Genomic DNA, 23,841 nt, shown 5'->3' on the forward strand with positions numbered 1-23,841 from the left:
ACTGGCTGGTGTCTCTCCCCAGGATAGGTATGAGAACCAATACATTAGACCAGTCGGGTTTTCAGGATAGTCCTAAAGGGTGGGTATTATTTTTATTTATCTCTTAATGCATATGAATATGTCAAGAGTCTCATTGTATTTGTATGAAATTCTGTTATGGGAGGGGATGAGATGGGAGGGTTTCTATTTAATAATAATTGTTTAGATATTGGGTGTAATTCATAATATTAAAGATATTATAGAATATAAATATGTAATGAAATGTTATATTTAATGTGTTATATGAGAGTTAATCAAGTATGTATTTATAAGTTAATATGATTTTATCTAATACACTTGTAATATGCAAAAATGAATAAAGAATAACAAAACAAAAAATATGCAGGCACCTCCATTATATGTAGATTTCTCTCATGCACATTTATTAGGACTATTCTGAATACCTGACTGGTCTGGTGGTCCTCCAGGTCTGTCTTCTGTTGTGGGGGTTGGGAGGGGCAGTAGATTATCAGAGTTAAACTGATGCAGCTCACTGGTGCCTTTCCTAAAAGTTCCACTTCCTGTCAATGCACAAGCCAACCACTTCTCATAGACTGACAAGGGGACACATTTTTGCAATAAGCTGGGAATTACTACCATGTTTAATATGGCAGTAATTTGCATGCTCATTGCTTCCTCATGGTACAGTGAAGCTACTTCACTGTGTGGCTTTCTTCATTCATCTGTTTTTACCGCATCTCATGTTTTCTGAAAGCAACCGACTAGTCTGAAAATTTTCTGCACATGTTGGAAGGCTTTGAAGGCACTGAGCTAGAATCATACTTATCTTTTCCCTTCCAGGACAGGTTCTTAGTGCCCATGTATCGGGCAGGGTGGTAATGAAGAGTTACTTGAGTGGAATGCCAGAGTGCAAGTTTGGCATGAATGACAAAATTGTTATAGAGAAACAAGGCAAAGGCACTGCTGATGAGACTGGGAAAACGTGAGTATTTTAATGGTGATTTTCACATCCGAGGCAGGACTCCTCTCCACCATTATTTCAAGAAGTAGCAAGGAAATATGCAGAGCCTAGCTGTGGGTTATAATAGCAGTAAAAGTTTGCAAGTGAACATGGATTATGCAAGCCTATGATTTGAATGGAGAGCAGCCAGGTTACCCATTTCAAAAGGGAAACGCGCTACTGGATTCCTGTAAATCTATTCTGGTCCATTTTGGGACCTGAAGTGCTTTTTTCAATTCGTTGTATCAGAGATTACAAATAGAACACTGAATTGGGATAGAAGTTCAAAAAACAGAAAAGAGCAAAGAGTCTTCTTTCTGCAGCTGGGTGACTTGGCAGCTGGGTGAGTTGTGGGCTGAGAATCGGGGAAGCTGGGCAGATCATTTTCACTCAAAACCAGAGATTCCAAGGGAATTAAGGGCAATGTGTGCAAGTTGCCATCCAACAAATAACACATAATTGGAAGGACTGTAGAAGACTGAATTATTGTTTTTGGTGGTCTTCAGTTTGTCATGTGTATAAAATGGAAAGAGCGTTGGCTGTTCAAAAAGGTTATTATAATAAATGTAAGGATGTGTGGGGACCATTATTAAATTATAGTAATGAATAAGTTACACTTTTCCCAATCTTAATACACATGTGGATTTGGGGGGGGGGGATTTCTTGTTTTTCCATTAAGAATATATAGATGATTGTTGTAAGATATTTTCATGTGGTATATATTAGTTGTATATGAATTTGGGAGGGGGTAGGGTTAAATCTTCTTGGTGTACGATATTGAAAATTTTTCAAGTGATGTATTATATTTGGTTGATATTTATTGTACACTTGATGTAAGTTTAAAAATGAATAAAGAAATTAAAAACAAAAAAAAAACAAATGACAATTTAACAAATTAATAAAATACATTCAAAGGCCTCATGAGATAATTAAAAAAAAAAAATTTGAGATTTGTTTAAATGCTTAGTATTAGGACACTGTTCAAGGCATTTGCCCAAGTAATTTAATAGTTAACAGGGTAGATTCCTTGAGCTGAAAACTTCCGTCTGCTTAGTTTATCTACAGGCCCCAAAGAACCTCTCCATTCCAGCCCAGATTTTGAAAGAGAAGCTTTATTTATGAGACTGTCCTCTCTAGAGAAGCAGAAACACAAATTCTAGTTTTCTTTTCTAGTGCTGTCCTGTTGCTCATATGCTCCATCAGGCATTTCCCCCCCACTATATGTGAAGACAAAAAAGACTCATGACCCTGCCCACACTCCACCCATTTCCTTAGTCCCCCCTCACGTCTTCTGTACCTGTTTTAATACCTTTCCTTCCCTCAAGGGTGCTTCTCTCCTCTTCCAATTCCCCCCTCCCTTCCCAGCAGGTACCTCTCTCTCCCTTTCCAACCTCCACTTCTGCTGTTTCTCTTTCCTGTCATCCAGCACTACCCTATTCCATGCTCTTTCTCCATCACCTCTCCATGCTGTTTCTCCGACTCCCCCCACCACCACCTTGGCTGCTGTAATTCAATCAGGCAGCGGCAATGAAGTAAACCTGCTGCCAACAGCCTGCCCCAGAAGCCGCCTCTCTACAGGTCCCACCTACACAGCAACAAGTCACTTCAGAGGCGGCTTCCAGGACAGGCCGACAGCAACAGACTGCCCAAATATTGACTTACAGCGGCTGGGGGAGTAGGGAGAGCTGGCTAAACCTGGACAGACACCTCTTCCCCCCCTTCCATTTCAGAAAAACAGTCTGGACACCTGAACAGTCCTCTAAAAAGAGGACATGTCTGGGTTTTTTCTGGACGTCCGATAACCTAGCTCCCCCCAGGTCTGCCTACCTTTCATTTGCTGCCAGTTTTTGCTTCAAGCTGCTGCTTCTCAATTTAGAGCCTTCCCTGCAGGAGACAACTTGAGCCACTGGCGATAGTAGAAAACGGATTTGGCACCTGGTTCCTCAGCTTGCCCAATGTTTTTCAGTCCTTTTTAATGATTTAAATAGCCACATTGGTGTTTACCTTTTGTGTTCTTGTTTGTTCTAGTGGCAAGCAGTCGATAGCCATTGATGACTGTACATTCCACCAGTGCGTGAGGCTCAGCAAATTTGATTCAGAGAGAAGCATCAGTTTTATTCCGCCCGATGGAGAATTTGAACTGATGAGGTATGATAGCCTGCTCTTCATTTGATTCTCACAAGACAGAATTCTTTACTTCAGACTTACATCAGACATGCACTGCTGTGAAAAGTTTCATAGCTCGATTGTGCGTTTCTTTAACTGTTTGCTATACCACAATTGATAAAACAAATGACAAATTTGACTTTCTGTTTCTTACACATAGCAAAATACCATTTGTTAAGAAGCTTATAACTGTGTTTACAACTTTGAAGGGGGAGTTAAAATTTTAGTTGGGGTGTAACAGAAGTAATAATGATAACCAAGGATCAGTCTAGACTTGTGGGTTAGGCCCATCTATCAGGAGGTGGATGTAAAAAATACTGACTGGAAGAAGTTGCACAATAGCCTTTAAGACATAGTTCTGCTGTATTGTCTTTGGCAGAGACTTAACTCTGGAGCTCTGGAACTGAAAATTGAGTGCACCTGAAGTACTTTTTCTTGTTTCTGTTTAGCTGGGGATGTTGGGTTACACAGCTAAAGCAGCTGTGGGTGCACCATGTTCTCTTGCCTCCTTAACTAATTTAAAAAAAAAAAAAGTGGCTTCCATAGCATCTCGCTAAACTGGCACAGGACGGTATTATGTACTTCTATCAGCAGATGGAGACTGGGAGCCACTGAGCTTCAACTCGACCTATAAGTGGACTGTGCAGTCCTCTAGAAGCCAGTCTGTTCTCAATCTTAGCAAATGGTAGATGTGGTAAGCCTGTGCAGCCTCCCTGAGGCTTTGAATTGGTTCCTTATTCCCCGGACTTTTCCTGTTCCTGAACTTAAAAAAAACTTTGGCTTGGTGGGTAGAAATTTTTGTCTGAGGATGTCAAATGCTGTCAATGAGTATTTTGCAGAATTTGACAACCTATTTTTCTGATGGGATGAAAACTGGAAACTCACTGGACTAAGCATATATAGCCCTCGATGGAGATTACGTTGAGAAATAAAACTGTGTATTTCCAAAAAAGTGTTTGAAAAGTTTGTTAAAAAAGCAAGTTACAACACCCCTTGTAGTTAAGTTATAGGGGAGGGGGGGAGGCTGGGATAGGATTATTTGTATGACTTGCATTCATCTTAAAGATTTTGAAATAGACAAATATTCCTTGTGGCCTTGTCTTTTGGCTGGGGGTGTTTCTGAACTCCAAGCATTCACTTGTTTCAGAAGCTGGAGTTAATTTTCATTTCTGCCCAAAGTAATTTCTTTCCATCTCAGTCCACCAATTTATCTCCCTTCCTTTAAAGAAGTTTATGGCATGGACTTTTACTTCTGAGCTTTCTGGATGTTGCTGAGCTCTTGTTATCTGAAATTACCCAATTACTTCTGATGCTGTCATTTTTTTAAATCCTTTTTCCAGATGTTTGTTTTATTTAAAAATGTATCCCGCCACATCCAGAAATTCTGAGCGGGTAATAACAAAAACATTGCATAATAGTTAACAAAAAAATAAAACATATTTCAATTTAAATGCCGTTCAATGCAAATCACAGCAGTAAAAAATAAAAATAACCTAAAATAACATTTCTTATGGTCTGTGGATAAGATAGACCTGTAAGTGCCGTCCATGAATATAGTCACACTCGGATCATTGTAAAACCATGTGACTGTACCAGGGCCAATTTGTTGAAATGCATTGCCTTTGAGATAAAGCAAGCATCGAGCATTTTGCAGTTTAGGAAATGGTGAAAACCATGCTATTTGACAGTGTTTTCTTAATAATATATGTTATTTTAGGCATTTGAAAAGACATGAGTACCTTAAAGCCTCTCTTCCTTGTTGGCTTAAGGAGTAACATACCTGCCAGAATAAAGGCAGCAGATAGGGCACTCTACAAGCACAGTCTACTTTACGGAAGCACAGACCATTTTCATTGATGAGATTTATCAGTTGGCTAAGTAGTCATCTCACTGAGAGAACAGAGGTCTCATGTGGTGATTCAGTGCTTTAAGCTGGGATTTCTGTCCTGCTAAGCTTTTATACATACCATAAGTCTGGACTGACCCTTGGGACATAATGGCAGGAAAATTAAGTCTTATCTACTAACTTTCCTTCCTTTAATCCCAAACGATCAGTCCAGAACCTGCCTTCAATATGTTACTAGCCGTTGCCCATTTTTGGGGGTCCATAGGCACTACATTAAGAATAGTTTCGGGTTTAATATTGCCTCAGTTTATTTTGTACATTTGTTTTCTTAAAGAAAAGGGAAAACAAAGTACAGTAACATCTTAGAGCATACCTGTATCTCCTCAGTTTACCATAGTACCCCAAGAATCAAAGACCAGTGCTCTAAATGAGTCCAACCTCACCTTCCGCACGTTCCAGTTTAGCAGGAACTTGTCCAACTTTGTCTTGAATCCCTGGAGGGTGTTTCTCCTACAACAGACTCCAGAAGAACGTTCCAGTTTTCTATCACTCTCTGGGTGAAGAAGAACTTCCTTACATTTGTACGGAATCTATCCCTTTTAACTTTAGAGAGTGCCCTCTCGTTCTCTCTACCTTAGAGAGGGTGAACAACCTGTCTTTATCTAAGTCTATTCCCTTCAGTATCTTGAATGTTTCGATCATGCCCCTCTGTCTCCTCTTTCAAGGGAGAAGAGGCCCAGTTTCTCCAATCTCTCACTGTACGGCAACTCCTCCAGCCCCTTTACCATTTTAGTCGCTCTTTTCTGGACCCTTTCGAGTAGTACTGTGTCCTTCATGTATGGCGACCAATGCAGTACTCCAGGTGAGGTGGTACAGCGGCATGATAACCTTCTCTGATCGGTTCGTGATTCCCTTCTTTATCATTCCAAGCATTCTGTTCGCCCTTTTCGTCACTGCCGCGCATTGCGTGAACGGCTTCGACTTGTCGATCAGAACTCCTCAAGTCTCTGGGAGGTCTCTCCAAGTACTGCCCCGAACATCCTGTATTTGTGCATAATTCTGCATTCCCTCCCGTTCTCCCAAAGAAGGATGTAGCAAAGATCTAAATACTGTGGAACCTTGATTTACGAGCATAATTCGTTCCAGAAATATGCTCATAAACCAAATTGCTCGTATATCAAAGCGAGTTTCCCCATAGGAAGTAAGGGAAACTCGCTTTGATTCGTTCCACCTCCTCCTCCCCCCCTCCCCCTGAGGCTACCGGCACTGTTCCATCCCCTCCCCCTTGAGGCCACAAGCTGCTCCATACCCCTCCCCTGTGATCCTACATCCCCCCCCCCAAGCACCGCAACGACATCACTTGCACTAGTTTGTGAATGTTTTGCTTGTCATGCAAAACACTCACAAAATCGGCGCCTCAGATTCAGAATCTCGGAGAGAGCGAGACCAGAAGGCTTTGAGCATGCGCAAATGCTCAAAGCCCAGTCCAGCCATCACAGGGAAGAGGGAGGATCTCCATCGCACCGCCCAGCCCAGGCCAGAAGAGGGAGGATCTTCAGGCACTGGCACCTCCTGTGCGCTGGTGCCGGTGCCCAATCGGGGTAAGTGATGTCGTTACGGTGCTTGGGGGGGTATAGAATCGCGGGAGGGTGGAGCTCGTAAATCGAGTCACACTCTGTTTCCGAGGTGCCGATTTTGCGAATGTTTTGCTCGTCATGCAAAACACTCACAAACCAGTGCACTCGTAAACTGAGGTTTAACTGTATAGTCCTCATGTCAAAATGACAATTTATAAAGAGGCACTTAGTACATGCAGATTGCAGTCCTTTTTTATTTTTGTTAATGAGGCAGAGTTGGTTCTTTTTCATAACTTTGCTACTTGGATATTAACGTACTGGCTGGAAACAGCTACAAAGTAACCTTTAAAGCCCTTTAGCTGTGGTTGTCTTAACAGCAGGGGAAGTAATCCCAGGGTTCTTATAAAAATGAACACAAGTTGCGTATTAAAAAATATATATATATATAAAAAATCTAAACTTTTATAGACCTCAGTAATGACGTTTCACATAGGGTAAGTTTCCCCATGACTTGCCAACCTTGTCACTGGTTTGAAGTTTTTACTTGCATCTAATTTTAATATTAAATGTCTTTAATATCTGGTTGCAGGTCCCACAATCTGAGAAGGAACATCATTGAAAGTTTATGAATAGTTGAGATTTGAATAAGTAAAACCATTTTAATAAAATTAGATTCAAGTGAAAAGGAAAGAAAACAACCCCTTCAGACCACTAATGAAGCTGGTGAGTCACGGGGAAATGTCACCACTCGGGTCAAAACTTTTTTTATTAATCATTAACCCTTTTATAAAGAGATTCACCCAAGGCACAGATAAACAACTTGGTCATTTTACTATTATACTATTGACAAAACTACAAGCATAAACTCAAAATCGGCAAATTGATTATTATTAATAGAACGACCATGGAACTGTATCAAAAATATACATATTTAATAAACAGATATAATACACCTACATCAGAACATTGATATACTGTAATAGATTTGATGCTAATGCTGTTTTACGATACAGCTTACCATATAGCCCAGGGGCCATAATTCTTCAGTTAATTTGTGCCACACAATAGATACTTTAAGGTGTTATGTGTAGCACTGGGATTGTTTACTGCACAGTAGCTTTTAAAGAAGAATGCTTCCAAACTGTCTCTACCTGCTGGTAGATTGGCAAAACCTATAAGTCTGGATTGATTGGGATTAAAAAAGAGAATGATCTGGTAAGAACTTATTTTTCCATCTGTAACCCTCAGCTGAAACAAGTGTGGGCATTTGCTGTCTTGTAAAATCCACATGGTGACTGGAAAGTGGTTAGAGAGCCAGAGAGATCATAGAACACTAAACAGAGTAGATGTTGCTTTCATGTACCATAACAGATGCCCTTTTGTGTCTTATCTGCTGTTTGAAGTTTGCTTTTATCCCTTTTCTAGATACCGGACCACTAAGGACATCATTCTGCCATTCCGTGTGATCCCACTGGTGCGGGAGGTGGGACGCACCAAGTTGGAAGTGAAAGTAGTGATAAAATCCAACTTTAAGCCTTCGCTACTGGCTCAGAAAATTGAGGTCAGACACACAGCATGTTGCAAACAAGATTACCACAAACCATGGAACTAGCCAAGGTTACTGAATACTATTGCTAAGGCTGTAGCTCTAATTACTAGGCTCCTCCCTTTCATATCTCCTTCAGTCAGGTTTTTCACCAAGGTTTTCTTTTCCATGACCCACTAGACCCTCTTGAGCTTTGGGCACCCAGTTGGGGATTTTTGGCATTGAGCCGTTGTATTTGGCTTTTGCTATTTTTTTTCCTGACAAAAGATAGAGGATTACTGCACAGTCCTGGACCTGTTGGGCCGCCGCGTGAGCGGACTGCTGGGCACGATGGATCTCAGGTCTGACCCAGCAGAGGCATTGCTTATGTTCTTAAAACACCATAAAATTCCTAGTGGCTTTAAGGTGTTTTGGGGTAACGGGTCCATGTCCTTTAAGTCATGGTGGCTGGGGCCTGATCATGATCCCTCTTGGAAACCTCATTAATAGATGTCGAGGAGAGGTACCATGTGTTGAGGGGCACCAGCTCAAAACAGTTTTTTTGCACTGAGGTTCATTCAATTGACTTTAGCATCAGAGGCATTTATCTCAGACTATGTGGGAGCTGCGTCACGCTGAGGAGGCATCAATATTGATAGAGCCTCCACCTTTCTCTATATCATGGTTCTTTCGATCCAATCCCAAGGGTGAGAGAATTCATCTTTGATGCTGAGAGATTTTAATGCCATGCATCAGGCAGAAACGAGATCATTGGCCTTATCCTAAGCTGCTCATAGCTTGGCCTCCATATTCGGGAGGTATTTTGGTGGAAGGCAGCGGAGGACCTGATCTGAAAGGTGTAGGTTCACTCCTCCAGACCAACCAGTGTGTTCGCTCCCTTCTACAGCAGCAAAGGGCACAAAAATCCTAGCTGGAACAATGAGGGGCAAGATTTTTTTGACTGGCTCCAGAACAACATATCCACATCCCTTGTGATTGTACATAAGAATAGCCATACTGAATCCGACCAATGGTCCATCTAGCCAATCCATGTCACAAGTACCTGGTAAAAATCCAAATAGTAGCAAACTTCCATGCTTCCAATCCCAGGGTAAGCAATGGTTTCCCTGTGTCATTCAAAAGCAGTCTTGGACAAGTTCCTGGAGTAAAAGTCATAACCTTTTTTAAACTCATCTGTTATCTGCTTTTATTGTATTCTCTGGCAATGAGTTCCAGAGCTCATCAACTATTCTTTGAGTTAAAAAAATATTTCCTCGGATTGGTTTTAAAAGTATTTCTCTAACTTCCTTGAGTGTACCCTAGTCTTTGTAACTTTTGATGGAGTAAAATATCTGAATTCATGTGAGCTTTTCTGGGAGAATAGTATAGAAAATTGAATGAATTAATGAATAAATAAATCGATTCATGTGTACCCCTTCACTAACTAGTAGTCAGCACACAGCGGGGAGACTAACCAATACACAGTAGTCTGTTCACACACAGCAGACAGGCTAGCACACATAGCGGGCAAACCAACACAAAGCTACTAGCGCAAGCAAATAAACCCACACACAGCTACCAAACTAACAGCCGGAGACTAACAGCAGGCAGGAGGGCAGACTAACCAACGCAAGCAAGCAAACCAACACACAGCTGCCAGCGCAAGCAGACACACCAACACACACCTACCAAACTAACAACTAACAACCGAAGACTAACAGCAGGCAGGAGGGCAAACAAACCAGCGCAAGCAGGCAAAACAAAACACAGCAGACAAACTAACAACCAGAGTACAAGCAACAACTAGAGTACAATCCCAAGTGAAAAGACAAGACCAGAAATGGCAGGGAAGACAAGGAGCACCAAGACTACAATCAAGGTCAACCCCACAGCCGAAGAAATCCAGATGAAGGCCACAGTCTCCATGCAGACTGAAGAGGACCCCCCCTCCCCCCCGATGGAAGGCGGAGATCTCTGTACAGACTGAAGTTGAGCCCCACCTGAAGACGTCTTGTTTCTGTACAGACTGAAGAAGACACCCAGCAACAGCCCAATGGAGACATCATGCAGGAGCTGAAGAGCCTGAGGGAAGAAGTGCAGCGGCTGAGGAAGTATCCGGGAGAGTGAGGCATTCATTGATGGAGTCCTCCTAGAACTGTCTCAGGTCTCCGAAAAAGGGCACGAAGACAGGACCATCCTCAGGACACCCGAACCAACCAGGCATGCAGCATTGGAAGTGTCGGCTGGGGTACAAGAAGAGACTCAGGACGACGAGACCTGGCAACTAGTCGCCTCTGCATGCAAACAAGAAGAGACTTGAGACGACGGAACCTGGCAACTAGTCACCACTACAAGCAAGCACAGAAGACAGTCTTCTATTTGGCTATCCTCAAGCAAGCTCAGCAACTTCACATCAACTCCGCAGATCACCCTGAGCAACAGATTTCAGCTCCTAGATGAGAGACCCGCCAGAAGAACTCAGGAGGCTATTCAGGAAGACTTCCAGGAGTGCAATCTCGAAACCCGGCAGACAACTCCAACCCAAGAAACAACAAACGGTACCCCCCCGCCCCCCCAAGAAGAAGCGCAGAGTGGTCGTCATTGGGGACTCCATGCAGAGGGGAACTGAGGGACCGGTATGCAGACCAGATCTACAGGCAAGAGAGGTCTGCTGTCTACCAGGAGCCAAGATCAGGGACGTGACTACCTGCATTAGAAAAATAATCAAGCCCCAAGACCACTACCCAATGCTCCTCATCCACATCAGGACAAATGACACCGCCAGGAGCTCACCGGAGAAGATACAGGAAGACTTTAAAGCCCTAGGACAGGGGTGTCCAATGTCGGTCCTCGAGGGCCGCAGTCCAGTCGGGTTTTCAGGATTTCCCCAATGAATATGCATGAGATCTATTAGCATACAATGAAAGCAGTGCATGCAAATAGACCTCATGTATATTCATTGGGGAAATCCTGAAAATCCGACTGGACTGCGGCCCTCGAGGACCGACATTGGACACCCCTGCCCTAGGAGAAGAGCTAAAGCAACTCGAAACGCAGGTGGTCTTCTCAATCCTAGGAAGATCCAGGGAAGAACGGATCAAGAGGACTAATGAGTGGCTTAGGGGTTGGTGCAAGGAGATGAACATTGGATTCCTGGACCACGGAGATGCACTTCAGGGACTGCAGGGACCGGATGGGCTGCATCTAACCAAAAGAGGGAAGAATGTCCTGGGACGACGCCTGGCTCACCTGCTCCAGAAGGCTTTAAACTAGGTGAGCAGGGGGAGGGGACCCACTCTCACACAAGTTGGGTAAGTAACTCGGAGGTAAGTAATCGTATGAAAACTAAAGGGGTCAGAGGGAGAGATGGAGATAAAGCAAGAAACACAGACTTAGTATCTGTAGTAAGCAATCAAGCTGATAGAGCGGGGGACAGAGGGAGAGATGGAGACCCCATCTTGGGACCTGGGAGGAAAGGTAGAATTGAAGGTAAGACGGAAGGGGGCAAGATGGGAGGGAGCAAAGGCAAGATTGGAGGGGACAAGGGCAAAATTAAAGGCCAGATTGAGTAGAACAGAGGCAAGAATGAAGAGGACAAATTATCTCGGTCAGATAACACTCCATGCAAAAAGATAGAATGGACAGCCATGTATGCTAATGCCCGTAGATTGGGCAACAAAGTACTGGAACTGGAAACGGAAATGAGAAACGCCAACCTTGATGTAGTGGCGATATCAGAAACATGGTTCTCGGAATCCCACGGATGGGATGTGGTCATACCAGGATATAACTTACTCCATCGAGACAGAGAGGACAAATCAGGCGGAGGGGTAGCTTTGTACATTAGAGATGACATCAGTCACTAAAATCACAGACATCAAGTACACAGGAGAATCTCTCTGGGTAAACCTAGCCAGGGGCAACAACAAATGCATATATCTTGGTGTTGTATACAGACCACCAAGACAAAAAGAAGATGTAGACGACTAACTAATGGATGACATTGAGACCATCACACTGCGTGGAGATACAGTGCTGGTGGGAGACTTCAGTATGCCCGATGTGGACTGGAACGAACCTTACACTACAACCGGTGGCAGCAAGAGGCTACTTGCCTCCATGCAAAGAGCACACCTCAAGCAGATGGTACTGGAACCCACCAGGGACGAGGCAATCCTGGACCTGTTGTTCACCAACGGAGACAGTGTAACAGAGGGATCGGTAGGAGACACCTTGGCATCCAGTGACCACAACATGGTTTGGTTCCACCTCAAGAAAGGATTCACAGGCCATTCCAACAGCGATTTTAGTGGGCCTAGTCGCTTCGAGACCCAAGAAGCGTATCTTCAAATTGAGACAACACTCTTCTTTGAGGTTGTCTTCCTCGGAGTCCATAGCCACACCAATTGCACCAGCTCCAGTGGTCTCAGTGCCGGCTTTGCAGAATATGTTGGAAGCTATTCTGCATCAGGAGTTTGCTTGCCAAATTGACTCCTGCCTCGACCCTGCTTTCTACAGTCCAGCCTGAGCCCGCAGCAGTATTACACGGAGTAGAGTCCTTAAGACTGCCTCGAGCCCAACCTGACCACTCTATCCAAGGAGCTGAGTCCTTACGAGTGTCTCGACCTCAATCTCCAACTTCCAGTCCTATCTCTCATAAGGCATTGCCCTCTTCGAGGCACAGGGCAAGGACTCCTCGACATTCTTCATCAAGGCTGGATTCAACTCGATCATTGCCTTGTGATTCGAGGCACAATTCCTCTTCACATCATTTGTCAAGACATTCATCGAGGCCCAGGTCTTCTTCTCAAGACAAACCTCGTTTATCGAGACTCTTCAAGCCCACATAAGAAAATAAACAATGCCTCTGCTGGGTCAGACCTGAGGTCCATCGTGCCCAGCAGTCCGCTCACGCGGCGGCCCAACAGGTCCAGGACCTGTGCAGTAATCCTCTGTCTATACCCCTCTATCCCCTTTTCCAGCAGGAAATTGTCCAATCCTTTCTTGAACCCCAGTACTGTACTCTGCCCTATAACGCCCTCTGGAAGCGCATTCCAGGTGTTCACTACACGTTGGGTAAAGAAGAACTTCCTAGCATTCGTTTTGAATCTGTCCCCTTTCAACTTTTCCGAATTCCCTCTTGTTCTTTTATTTTCCGAAAGTTTGAAGAATCTGTCCCTCTCCACTCTCTCAATGCCCTTCATGATCTTGTAAGCCTCTATCATATCCCCTCTACGTCTCCTCTTCTCCAGGGAAAAGAGTCCCAGTTTCTCCAATCTCTCAGCGTATGAAAGGTTTTCCAAACCTTTTATCAGACGTGTCGCTCTCCTCTGAACCCTCTCGAGTATCGCCATATCCTTCTTAAGGTACAGCGACCAATATTGGACGCAGTAATCCAGATGTGGACGCACCATCGCCCGATACAACGGCAGGATAACTTCTTTCGTTCTGGTTGTAATACCCTTCTTGATTATACCTAGCATTCTATTAGCTCTTAGTGGCTGCTGTGCACTGTACCGTCGGCTTCATTGTCGTGTCCACCATTACCCCTTTCTTGGGTACTCTCATTCAATAACATCCCTCCCATCGTATAGTTGTACCGCGTGTTTCTGTTTCCCACATGTAATACTTTACATTTCTCAACGTTGAACTTCATCTGCCATCTCGTCGCCCATTCCCCTAGTTTGTTCAAGTCCCTTTGCAAATCTTCACAGTCCTCTTTAGTCCGAGCTCCACTAAATAGTTTGACTTCCGCAAATTTTATTCTCTCACACTTCGTCCCTGTTTCTAGATCATTTATGAATATATTAAATAGCAGCGGCCCGAGCACCGAGCCCTGCGGGACCCCCCTCGTGACTCTCCTCCAGTTCGAGTAGTGGCCCTTCACTCTTACCCTCTGTTTCCTACCCGCCAACCAGTTTCTGATCCATCTATGTACGTCTCCTTCCACCCCATGGTTCTTCAGTTTCCAGAGTAGGCGTTCATGGGGCACCTTGTGAAAGGCTTTTTAGAAATCTAGATATATGATGTCTATGGGGTCTCCTTTGTCCATTCATTTGTTAATTCCTTCAAAGAAGTGCAATAAGTTTGTTAGGCACGATCTCCCCTTGCAGAAACCATGTTGGCTGGTTATCAGAAGTTCGTTTCTTTCAAAATGTTCATCAATGTTGTCTTTATCAGTGCTTCTGCCATTTTCCCCGGAACTGAGATCAGACTCACCGGTCTGTAGTTTCCCGGGTCACCTCTTGATCCCTTTTTAAAGATGGGCGTAACGTTGGCTATCTTTCAGTCCTCTGGGATCATGCCTGTTTTCAGGGATAGATTGCAAATTTGCTGCAGTAGTTTCGCTATCTCCTCCTTTAATTCCTTCAGAACCCTTGGATGGATTCCGTCCGGACCCGGGGATTTGTCAGTTTTTAGTTTTTCTATCTGCCTGCATACATCTTCAAGGCTCACTTTCATGGATGTTAATTTTTCTGCTTGATTTCCATTGAAGAATTGCTCAAGTTCCGGTATGTTGGATGTGTCTTCGTTTGTAAATACAGACGAAAAGAACCCGTTAAGGCTTTCTGCCACTTTTCTCCTCCTTCACCACTCCCTTCCTGTCTCCGTCTTCCAGCGGTCCCACCTCCTCCCTAGCCTGTTGCTTCCCTTTAACATATCTAAAGAACGGTTTGAAATTTCGTGCTTCCCTGGCTAGCCTCTCTTCATACTCTTGGCTTTTCGAACCACACGGTGACATTCTTTTTGATACTTCCTGTGCTCTTTCCAGTTCCCCTCAGTTTTGTCCTTTTTCCATTTCCTGAATGAATTTTTCTTATTGCCTATCGCTTCCTTCACTGTTTTAGTTATCCACGCATGATCTTTTAGCTACTCTTTTTGCACCCCTTTCTGAATCTGGAGGTATACAGATTTTGCGCCTCGCTCACCGTGTTCTTGAGAAAAGACCAGGCATGTTCTACCGTTTGCCATTTTTTTGGAAGTGTTCCTGCCATTTTTTGGAAGTGTTCCTAAGTTTCTTCCTTACCATTTCCCTCATTGCTTCATATTTTCCTTTCCTGAGGCAGCAGGTTCAGGACAAACGTCAGTAAGTTCTGTTTCTCACAGCGAGTGGTTGGAGCTTGGAATGCTCTCCCGGAGGAGGTTGTGGCAGAGACTACTGTTCTGAGTTTCAAGCGCAAGTTGGATGCACATCTTCTTGAAAACCATATTGAGGGATACGGGAAATGCGGGTCTCCCAAAAGGTGTATTTAAATGGGCCACCGCGTGCGCGGATCGCCGGACAAGATGGACTTAGGTCTGATCCGGTGAAGGCATTTCTTATGTTCTTATGAAAGTTGTCGCTATGGTTCTCTTTCCTTTCGGTATTCCTACATCAACCTTGAACTTGATCATGTTATGATCACCGTTTCCCAACGGTCCCACTACCTCTACTTCCTTTTCAGGTCCCCTTAACCCATTTAGGATTAGATCCAGAGTGGCATTTCCTCTCGTTGGTTTTCTAACAAGCTGCTCCATGAAACAATCTTGTATAACCTCCAGGAATTCTGTCTCCCTAGCGCATTTTGAGCTTCCAAGACTCCAGTCTATTCTGGGGTAGTTGAAGTCTGCCATAATAACCGTGTTACCGCTTTTGCATTCTCGCTTCATCTCGGCTTCCATTTCTTCATCGATATCTCCAGTTTGCCTGGGTGAATGATAGTATAGGCCCATCTTTATTTCAGGCCCTTTCCTTCCCAGTGTTTTAACCCATAGCGATTCCAGCTTGTTGGTCGTCTCTGCTGTGTCCATTTTTGTTGATTGTATGCTTTCTTATTTATAGGGCTATTCCACCTCCTTTCTGTCCTGACCTGTCCTGGCGATAGAGCTTGTACCCCAGTAGTGCTGTATCCCATTTGTTTTCTTCATTCCACCATGTTTCAGAGACTCCAATGATGTCTATGTCCTCTGCATTGGCCATGGCTTCTAATTCCCCCATTTTGTTTCTTAGGCTCCTTGCATTAGTATATATGCAATTTAGATCCTGGTATTTTCTTGTCTTCATTTCCTTTCCCTGTGCTTCGGTCTTTAGTTTCTTCTCTTGTTACAATCCTTCTAACCTCCTCATCTGGGTTAGTCGACTCCTGTAATTTGTCCATTGTTTCTTCCCAGCCTTTTTTCCCCTCGGTATCTTCACGGGATACCTTTTTCCGAATCATCGACGCTTGGTCGACTGTCGGCTTTCCCCTTCTTCCCCTTTGTTGAGGAAATCTGTTGTGGAACCACAGCATTCTCGCCAGTTTAGTTCTTCTCCTGTGAGGTTTTCTTCACCAGCTGATTCTTCAAAATGAAAACGTTCTGTTTCTCCCATTCATTCCAGAAGTGGATGTTCATTTGCATCTTTGCCTATGGATTCAGATCTTCAGTATCAATACTCCAGAGAGGCTTCATCTTCTTTCTCTGCTGTAAAAGGTACTTTGGGGGGGCTCTCATACACCTTCTCAACGATTTCATCCTTTACTAAGTTTCTATGCCAAATGAGTAAAGATCTCAACATTGCTTTGGAGTCTGGTTCAAAATACTCTAAGGAGTATTTGGAAGAGTTGGGTATGCCTAATCCTCCTAGGGATTCTCTAAAATTACCCATGAATGGCATTCTTTCTCAGACGTTTTAAAAGAAATTTGGATACCACATATTCTATCCCTGCAGTGCCAGCAAATCCCGTTATAACATGGTTCATTGTAAAGGATTTGAGAAATCTCAACTGTCCCATCAATCTCTTCTCATGGAGTCTGCTTTGAAACGAACCAATCCTGCCACAGTCCCTCCTGGCCGAGAAGGAAGGACCATGGACAGATTCGGCCAACAGCTATATCGGAATTCTATGATGACAAATTGAATTTTAAACTAATTTTGTCTTCACATCTTATCTGAAGCATTGGGTCAACGCCATGCCTACTCTTAAGTATCTACCTCAACATCGACTTCCAGAGTTTCAACACATGCATCACACTCTGGGTCAACTTCGCATGCATATGATTCAGGCTGCATATGATGCATTTGAAATGTCCTCGAGTCACTGCGTTCTCAGTGGCTATGTGCCATCTAGCCTGGCTCTGCACCGTAGATATGGATCAGAATCTGCAAGATCGACTGGCCAACATCCCTTGTCAGGGGAATGAATTATTTGATGACTCTATTGAAGCAGCTACAAAGCGCTTGTCTGAACAAGAGAAATCGTTTGCTTCCATAGTTAAGCTGAAGCCTTCCACTGCTAAGAGTTATGGACCTCCTCCATCTTATCAGAGGCGTTATCCTTAGTCAGCACCTTTCAAAATACTGAAAGGATTTGACAAAATAGAGCGGGGGAAGCAGTTATTTACAATGTCCGATGTGACACGGACAAGAGGACATAAACTGAAGCTGAGGGGGGACAGGTCCAGGACGAATATCGGGAAGTTCTGTTTCACGCAGCAAGTGGACACCTGGAATGCTCTCCCGGACGAAGTAATTGCAGAATTCACCGTTCTAGGATTTAAGGGTAAACTAGATGCACATCTCCTTAAGAGTGGCATAGAGTGATAAGGGTAAATTAGATGCACATCTCCCTTGAGAAGCATACAGTGATATGGGGACTAAAACTAGGCCAGGGTACACCTGGTGGGGCCTCCGCGTGTGCGGATCACCGGATTTGATGGACCCAGGGTCTGATCCAGAGATGGCAATTCTTATGTTTTTATTCAAGGCCACCTACTAAGAAACAGTGGCAGAGTAAACTTCAGGCTTTTTGACCATCTCACACAGAGCATAACATCAATCTTTCTGCCTCTGTCTTCCCCTCTTCCCATCGGAGGTCGTCTCCCTCATTTTTATCAGTGACGGGAACTGATTACATCTGACCTCGGGGTCCTCACAATAATTAGGGAGGGTTACTCTCTTCAATTTCTTCAGATTCCACCAGATCTCCCTCAGAGTGTCCTTTCAATTTGTCACAGCTCACCCTTCTTCAGGAAGCTCAAGCTCTGCTTAGTCTCTGTGCCATCAAGGAAGTTCCTCTGGAACAGCAGAGCATGGGTTTTACTCCCGTTACTTCCTTGTCCCGAAGAAGACAGGAGATCTACGACCTATTTTGGACCTCAGAGCTCTCAACAAATTTCTTGTCAAAGAAAAATTTCAGATGCTGTCTCCTAGCATCCTTATATCCCCTTTTGGATCACAACGATTGGTTATGCTCTCTGGATCTCAAAGAGGCTTACACTTGCATTCCCATTCATCCAGCCTTCCGCAAGTTCCTCTGATTTCAGGTGGGAAATCATAATTTTCAATACAGAGTGCTACCTTTCGGCCTGGTATCATCTCCCAGAGTTTTCACCAAGTACCTAGTAGTATTAGCAGCAGATCTGCGCAGCCATGGTCTTCAGATTTTCCCGTATCTAGCTCGTCAAAGATTCAACATCTCAGGGGGTTATTGTAGTGACCCAACGGACTATTTGGTTCCTCCAAAGTTTGGGGTTCGAAATCAAATTTCCAAAATCTCAGCTACACCCCTCTCAAACTCTACAGTTCATTGGAGCTGTACTGGACACTATGCAACTCAGAGCATTCCTTCCATCAGAAGGTTCTCATGACAGATTCCTCAACCTACGCTTGGGGGGCTCATCTCGATGGTCTCCGTACTCAAGGGCATTGGTCCAGCACAGATCGTCGGTGTCACATAAATCTGTTGGAACTCAGAGCGATTTTCAATGCTCTCAAAGCTTTTCAACATCTTCACAATCAAGTAGTCCTCATTTTTACAGACAATCAAGAAGCCATATACTATGTCAACAAGCAGGGAGGAACAGGATCTCTTCCTCTGTGCGAAAAAGCTCAGAAGGTTCAAGTTTATTAAAAATTTGATATACCACCTTATCAATTTATTTCAAGGTAGTTTATACATTTTAAAATGTTTCATCCCAGTCTTCAGTCTCTGCACCTGACAGCTTGGTACCTTTCAACATAACTGCCAACCTACAGTTCTCTCAAACTGTAGCAGACATTTAGAAGCTTCCCAGAGAAGAGCAACTAAAATGATTAAGGGACTGGAGGAGCTGCCGTACAGCGAGAGATAAAAGAAACTGGGCCTCTTCTCCCTTGAAAAATGGAGGCTGAGAGAGGACATGATAGAAACATTCAAGATACTGAAGGGAATAGACTTGGTGATAAAGACAGGGTTGTTCACCCTCGCCAAGCTAAGGAGAACGAGAGGGCACTCTCTCTGAAGTTAAAAGGGGATAGATTCCGTACAGACGTAAGGAAGTTCTTCACCCAGAGAGTGGTGGGAAAACTGGAACACTCTTCTGGAGGTTATTAAGGGGGAAAAACAACCTCCAGGGATTCAAGACAAAGTTAGACAAGTTCTGCTGAAACGGAACATACGCAGATAGGACTGGTCTTTGACCTAGGGGCTGCCGCGGGAGCGACTGCTGGGCGTGATGGGACCACTGGTCTGACCCAGCAGCGACAATTCTTATGTTCTAAAACCTTCCACCAGGCAAATGATGTACAGCCAGAAATGGACTCGGTTTTTGGCTTGGTGTGCTCTTCATCACAAGGAGCCTCAATCTACTTCCTTGTCTTCAGTTCGGATTACCTGTTCCACTTATCTCAATCAGGTCTCAAATCAACATCCATCCATTTCAGTGTAATTGCTGCTTTCCATCAGCCATTTGAAGGGAAACCCTCTGCTAATCCTGTGGTTTCCTAATTTATGAAATGACTTTTTCAATGTCAAACCGCCTCTCGAACCCCCTCCGTGGTTTGGAGACCTCAACGTGTTCTTGCCAAATTGATGAAACCTCCATTTGAACCAATGTCTACAGCTCATCTGAAATATCCTCACCTGGAAAGTGGGTTTTTCCTCATTGTTCTCGCGTCTGCTTGCAGAGTCAGCGAGCTGCAAGCTTAGTAGCGGACCCTCCTTTCACAGTAATTCCATCATGACAAGGTGGTCCTTGGGACTCATCCAAAATTCTTACCAAAAGTTGTTTCAAATATTCTTCTCAATCCATTGTACTTCCAGTGCCTCTTTCCAAGAGGTGGCCAAAAAGTGCAAATGAGGCTTCAACATAGGGAAATGCAAGGTCATGCATGTAGGGAAAAAAAACCCGATGTTCACTTACAAAAGGGAAACTCACCACTAGGGGTGAGCAACCTTGAAAGAATGATGGTAGACACAACCTTGAAGGCTCAGCACAGTGTGCGCATCCTCAAAGAAAGCAAACAAAATAGTTGCAGGTATCATTAAGAAAGGTATCACGACCAGGACGAAGGAAGTCATCCTGCCACTGTATCGTGCAATGGTGCGCCCGCACCTGAGTACTGTGTCCCAGTACTGGTCGCTGTACCTCAAGAAGGACATGGCGGTACTTGAGAGAATCAGAGAAGAGCAACTAAGCTAATAAAGGGTATGAGGACCTCTCATATACTGACAGACTGAAAAGGCTGGTGGCTTTTCTCCCCTGGAAAAGCGGAGACTTAGAGGGGACATGATAGAAACCTTCAAAAAATCATGAAGGGATTTAGAAAAAGTAGATAGGACAGAATTTGTCAAATTATGGGAACTACAAGTACAAGGGGGCACTCGGAGAAATTGAAAGGGGATAGGTTTAGAACAAACGCCAGGAAGTTCTTTTCACACAGAGGGTGGTGATATATGGAACATGCTACCAGAAGAAGTGATAAGCTGGAGCACGCTACAGGGCTTCAAAGATGGTTTGGATAGGTACCTAGAGGTCAAAGTGATTGAGGGGTACAGATGAGATAGGAGGTAGGTTATAAGGATAAGGATTAGAGGAAAGTTTACAAAATTAGTCTGGGACCTACTGTTCAGGGCGATAGGCCTGATGGGCCCGCCCGCGTGAGCGGACTGCTGGCAGGATGGACTCTGGTCTGTCCCAGCGGAGGCACCTTCTTATGTTCAAAGCCTCATTCTCACCCTGGAGAAAGAGCTCTTCATACTTTGGACTGCAAGTTTGCTTTGGATTTCTACTTACAAAGGACTAAGGCCCAAAAGATCTTCTCCTCAACTTTTTATCTTCTTTTGATCCTAACAAGTTGAACATTCAGTGTCAAAGCGAAACCATCTCCAACTGGTTGGCTGCTTCCATATCATTCTGCTATGCTCAGGCTGGATTGCATCTAGAGCAGGGATCTCAAAGTCCCTCTTTGAGGCCGCAATCCAGTCGGGTTTTTCTGGATTTCCCCATGAATATGCATGAGATCTATGTGCATGCACTGCTTTTAATGCATATTCATTGGGGAAATCCTGAAAACCCGACTGATTGGGCCCTCAAGGAAGGACTTTGAGATCCCTGATCTAGAGGGTCGAGTCACAGCCAATAAAGTTAAGCCATGGCAGTGTCTGTAGTTTTCCTTAGATCTACTCCTATTGAGGAAATCTGCAAAGCTGCCGCTTGGTCCTCGTTCATTCATTCACCTCTCGTTATTGTCGGATTCTTTTTCCAGGCGGATGGCCACTTTGGCCAGGGCAGTATTACAAAATTTATTTTCCTGAATCGCCAAACACTCCCTCTATCCCATTCTGGTTAGCTTGGAGGTCACCCATATGTTGAACCATGCTGCCCTGCTTGTCCTGGGATAAAGCACAGTTACTTACCGTAACAGGTTTTAACCAGGGACAGCAGGCAGATATTCTCACAACCCACCCACTTCCCCTCATTGGCTTCTCTGCTAGCTATCTGAAATGAGGACACGCGTGACTACTACGTCAGGCAGGAAGGCACTTGCAAACTTCCAAAAAGTTCTTCAAGCAAGTCTGTCTTGTGAAGCTGTCCACTATGGGGGCTCCGTGGATGGCATCACCCATATGTTGAGAATATCTGCCTACTGTCCCCTGGTAAGTAACTGCTTTCTGGTTTGTTTTAATTTGGTACTTAGTAGCTTCATTGCATGCCCCCTAGTTCTAGTATTTTGGAGTTTTTTCTATCTGTTCTCTTTTATATTTTATCTCCCTGAGACATTTCTTCTCCAACCTTAAGAGCCCTAGCTGCTTTAAACCTCTCCTCATAGTGAAATTGACCCATCCCTTTTACCATTTTTGTTGCCCTATCTCTACCTCTTCTAATTCCACTATATCTTTTTTTTATATACGGCGACCAGAATTACACACAGTGTTCGAGGTGTGGATGCACCACAGAGGAATACAGTATAAATTGTTATCTTTAACTTTACAGCCATAGATTGTGGTGGTATAGAAAAAATAAAGTTATTATTAGTATTATTATTATTAATAAGCCTCTACCCAGGTACTTGGCAAATGGTCCTCCTGAGCGCAATCTCTGTACTTTGGATTAGAGAGCTGCATGGAATGGGAATGACGGAATCCTGCAGGACCCGCGGGTTCCCCCTTTGGGTCACGGGAATCCGTGGGATGCCCCCTAGGTCACGGGGATCCCGTGGGGACGCCTCCGAGGGTCGCAGGGTTCCTGCGGGGCTTGGATGTACTCAGTCGCGCGGCTCTTCTCCCTACCTGCTCTGCTTGCAGCACAGGAGCCGAACGAAGTCTTCCCGATGTCAGCGCTGACGTGGAGGGGAGGGAGGGCTTAAACAAAGACCTCCCTCCCTCCGACGTCAGCGCTCACGTGTGGGAAGACTTCCATTCGCTCTGTGCTGCAGGCAGGGCAGGTAAGGAGGAGAGTAGCTCGCGAGCTACCAAGGGAGGGGGGCGGTCCACCCTGGGTGCAGCACAGCCGGCCAGGTCCCTTACTTTTGTGGCGTTTCCCCTACCGACCGACCGACAACAGCCCCGGTCCGACAAACCTCCCTGCCCTTAACCGAGAATCTAAATTACCTTCTTACAGCAGCTGTAAAAAGGTAATTTAGATTCGCGGTTAAGGGCAGGGAGGTTTGTCAGACCAGGGCTGTTGTCGGTCGGTCGGGGAAGCGCCACAAAAGTAATGGGACCTGGCTGGCTGTGCTGCACCCGGGGCAGGAGAGAAAGAGGGGGGAGAAGGACGCTGAAAGCACTGGGGAAGATAAAAGGGTGGAGAAGGACGCTGAAAGGCCATGGGGAAGACGGGGGGGGGGGGGAAGGACACTGAAAGCACTTGTGGAAGATAGAGGGGGGAGAAGGATGCTGAAAAGACATGGGGAAGACAGAGGGGGGAGAAGGACGCTGACAGGACATGGGGAAGATGGGGGGAGAAGGATGCTGAAAAGAAATGGGGGAAGAGAGAGTGGGGAGAAGACGCTGGCAGGGGAAGAAGGCAGAGATGCCAGACTATGGGGGAGCGGAGGAAGATGGGTGCCAGGCCCAATTTGGAAGGGGGAGAAAGGGAGAGGCACAGTAACAGAGCAATGGAAGACGCAGAAGGAAGAGACAGTGATGGAAGGAATTGAATGAAGAACATGAGGAAAGCAGAAACCAGGCAACAAAATTAGGAAAAATTATTCTATTTTCTTTCTTTTTTTGTTTTTTTTTTTTTTGACTTTCAGGATAAAGTAGTATATTAGTTGTGTTGATAAAAATTTATAACATTAGAGGCTCTGGTAAGAAACCCGTTTACAATAGTATGTATTCTTCCCCAATTAATAGTTCCACCTTATTAAAGTCTTTTTGCTTATTTGTAAATGGGTTTCTACCAGAGCCTTTAATTCAGTAGCATAATTAAATTAAATAACTATTTCTGAAGTTTATAGGGACGGGTGGGGACGGAGGGGATTTCTGTCCTCGCGCAACTCTCTACT

At 44.5% G+C, this 23,841-nt stretch overlaps 1 protein-coding gene across 1 annotated transcript in view; it reads left to right on the forward strand.

Annotated features, from left to right (window-relative positions):
- AP2M1 (adaptor related protein complex 2 subunit mu 1) overlaps positions 1 to 23,841 on the forward strand; it is a 104,604-nt gene that overhangs the window by 62,229 nt on the left and 18,534 nt on the right. The window contains 3 exon segments of the mRNA XM_033959120.1: positions 841 to 982; positions 3,029 to 3,148; positions 8,015 to 8,150. Of these exon segments, the coding sequence (XP_033815011.1) occupies positions 841 to 982; positions 3,029 to 3,148; positions 8,015 to 8,150 (398 nt within the window).

Source organism: Geotrypetes seraphini, chromosome 9 (genome assembly GCF_902459505.1).
Source record: "Geotrypetes seraphini chromosome 9, aGeoSer1.1, whole genome shotgun sequence".
Classification (NCBI taxonomy): domain Eukaryota; kingdom Metazoa; phylum Chordata; class Amphibia; order Gymnophiona; family Dermophiidae; genus Geotrypetes; species Geotrypetes seraphini.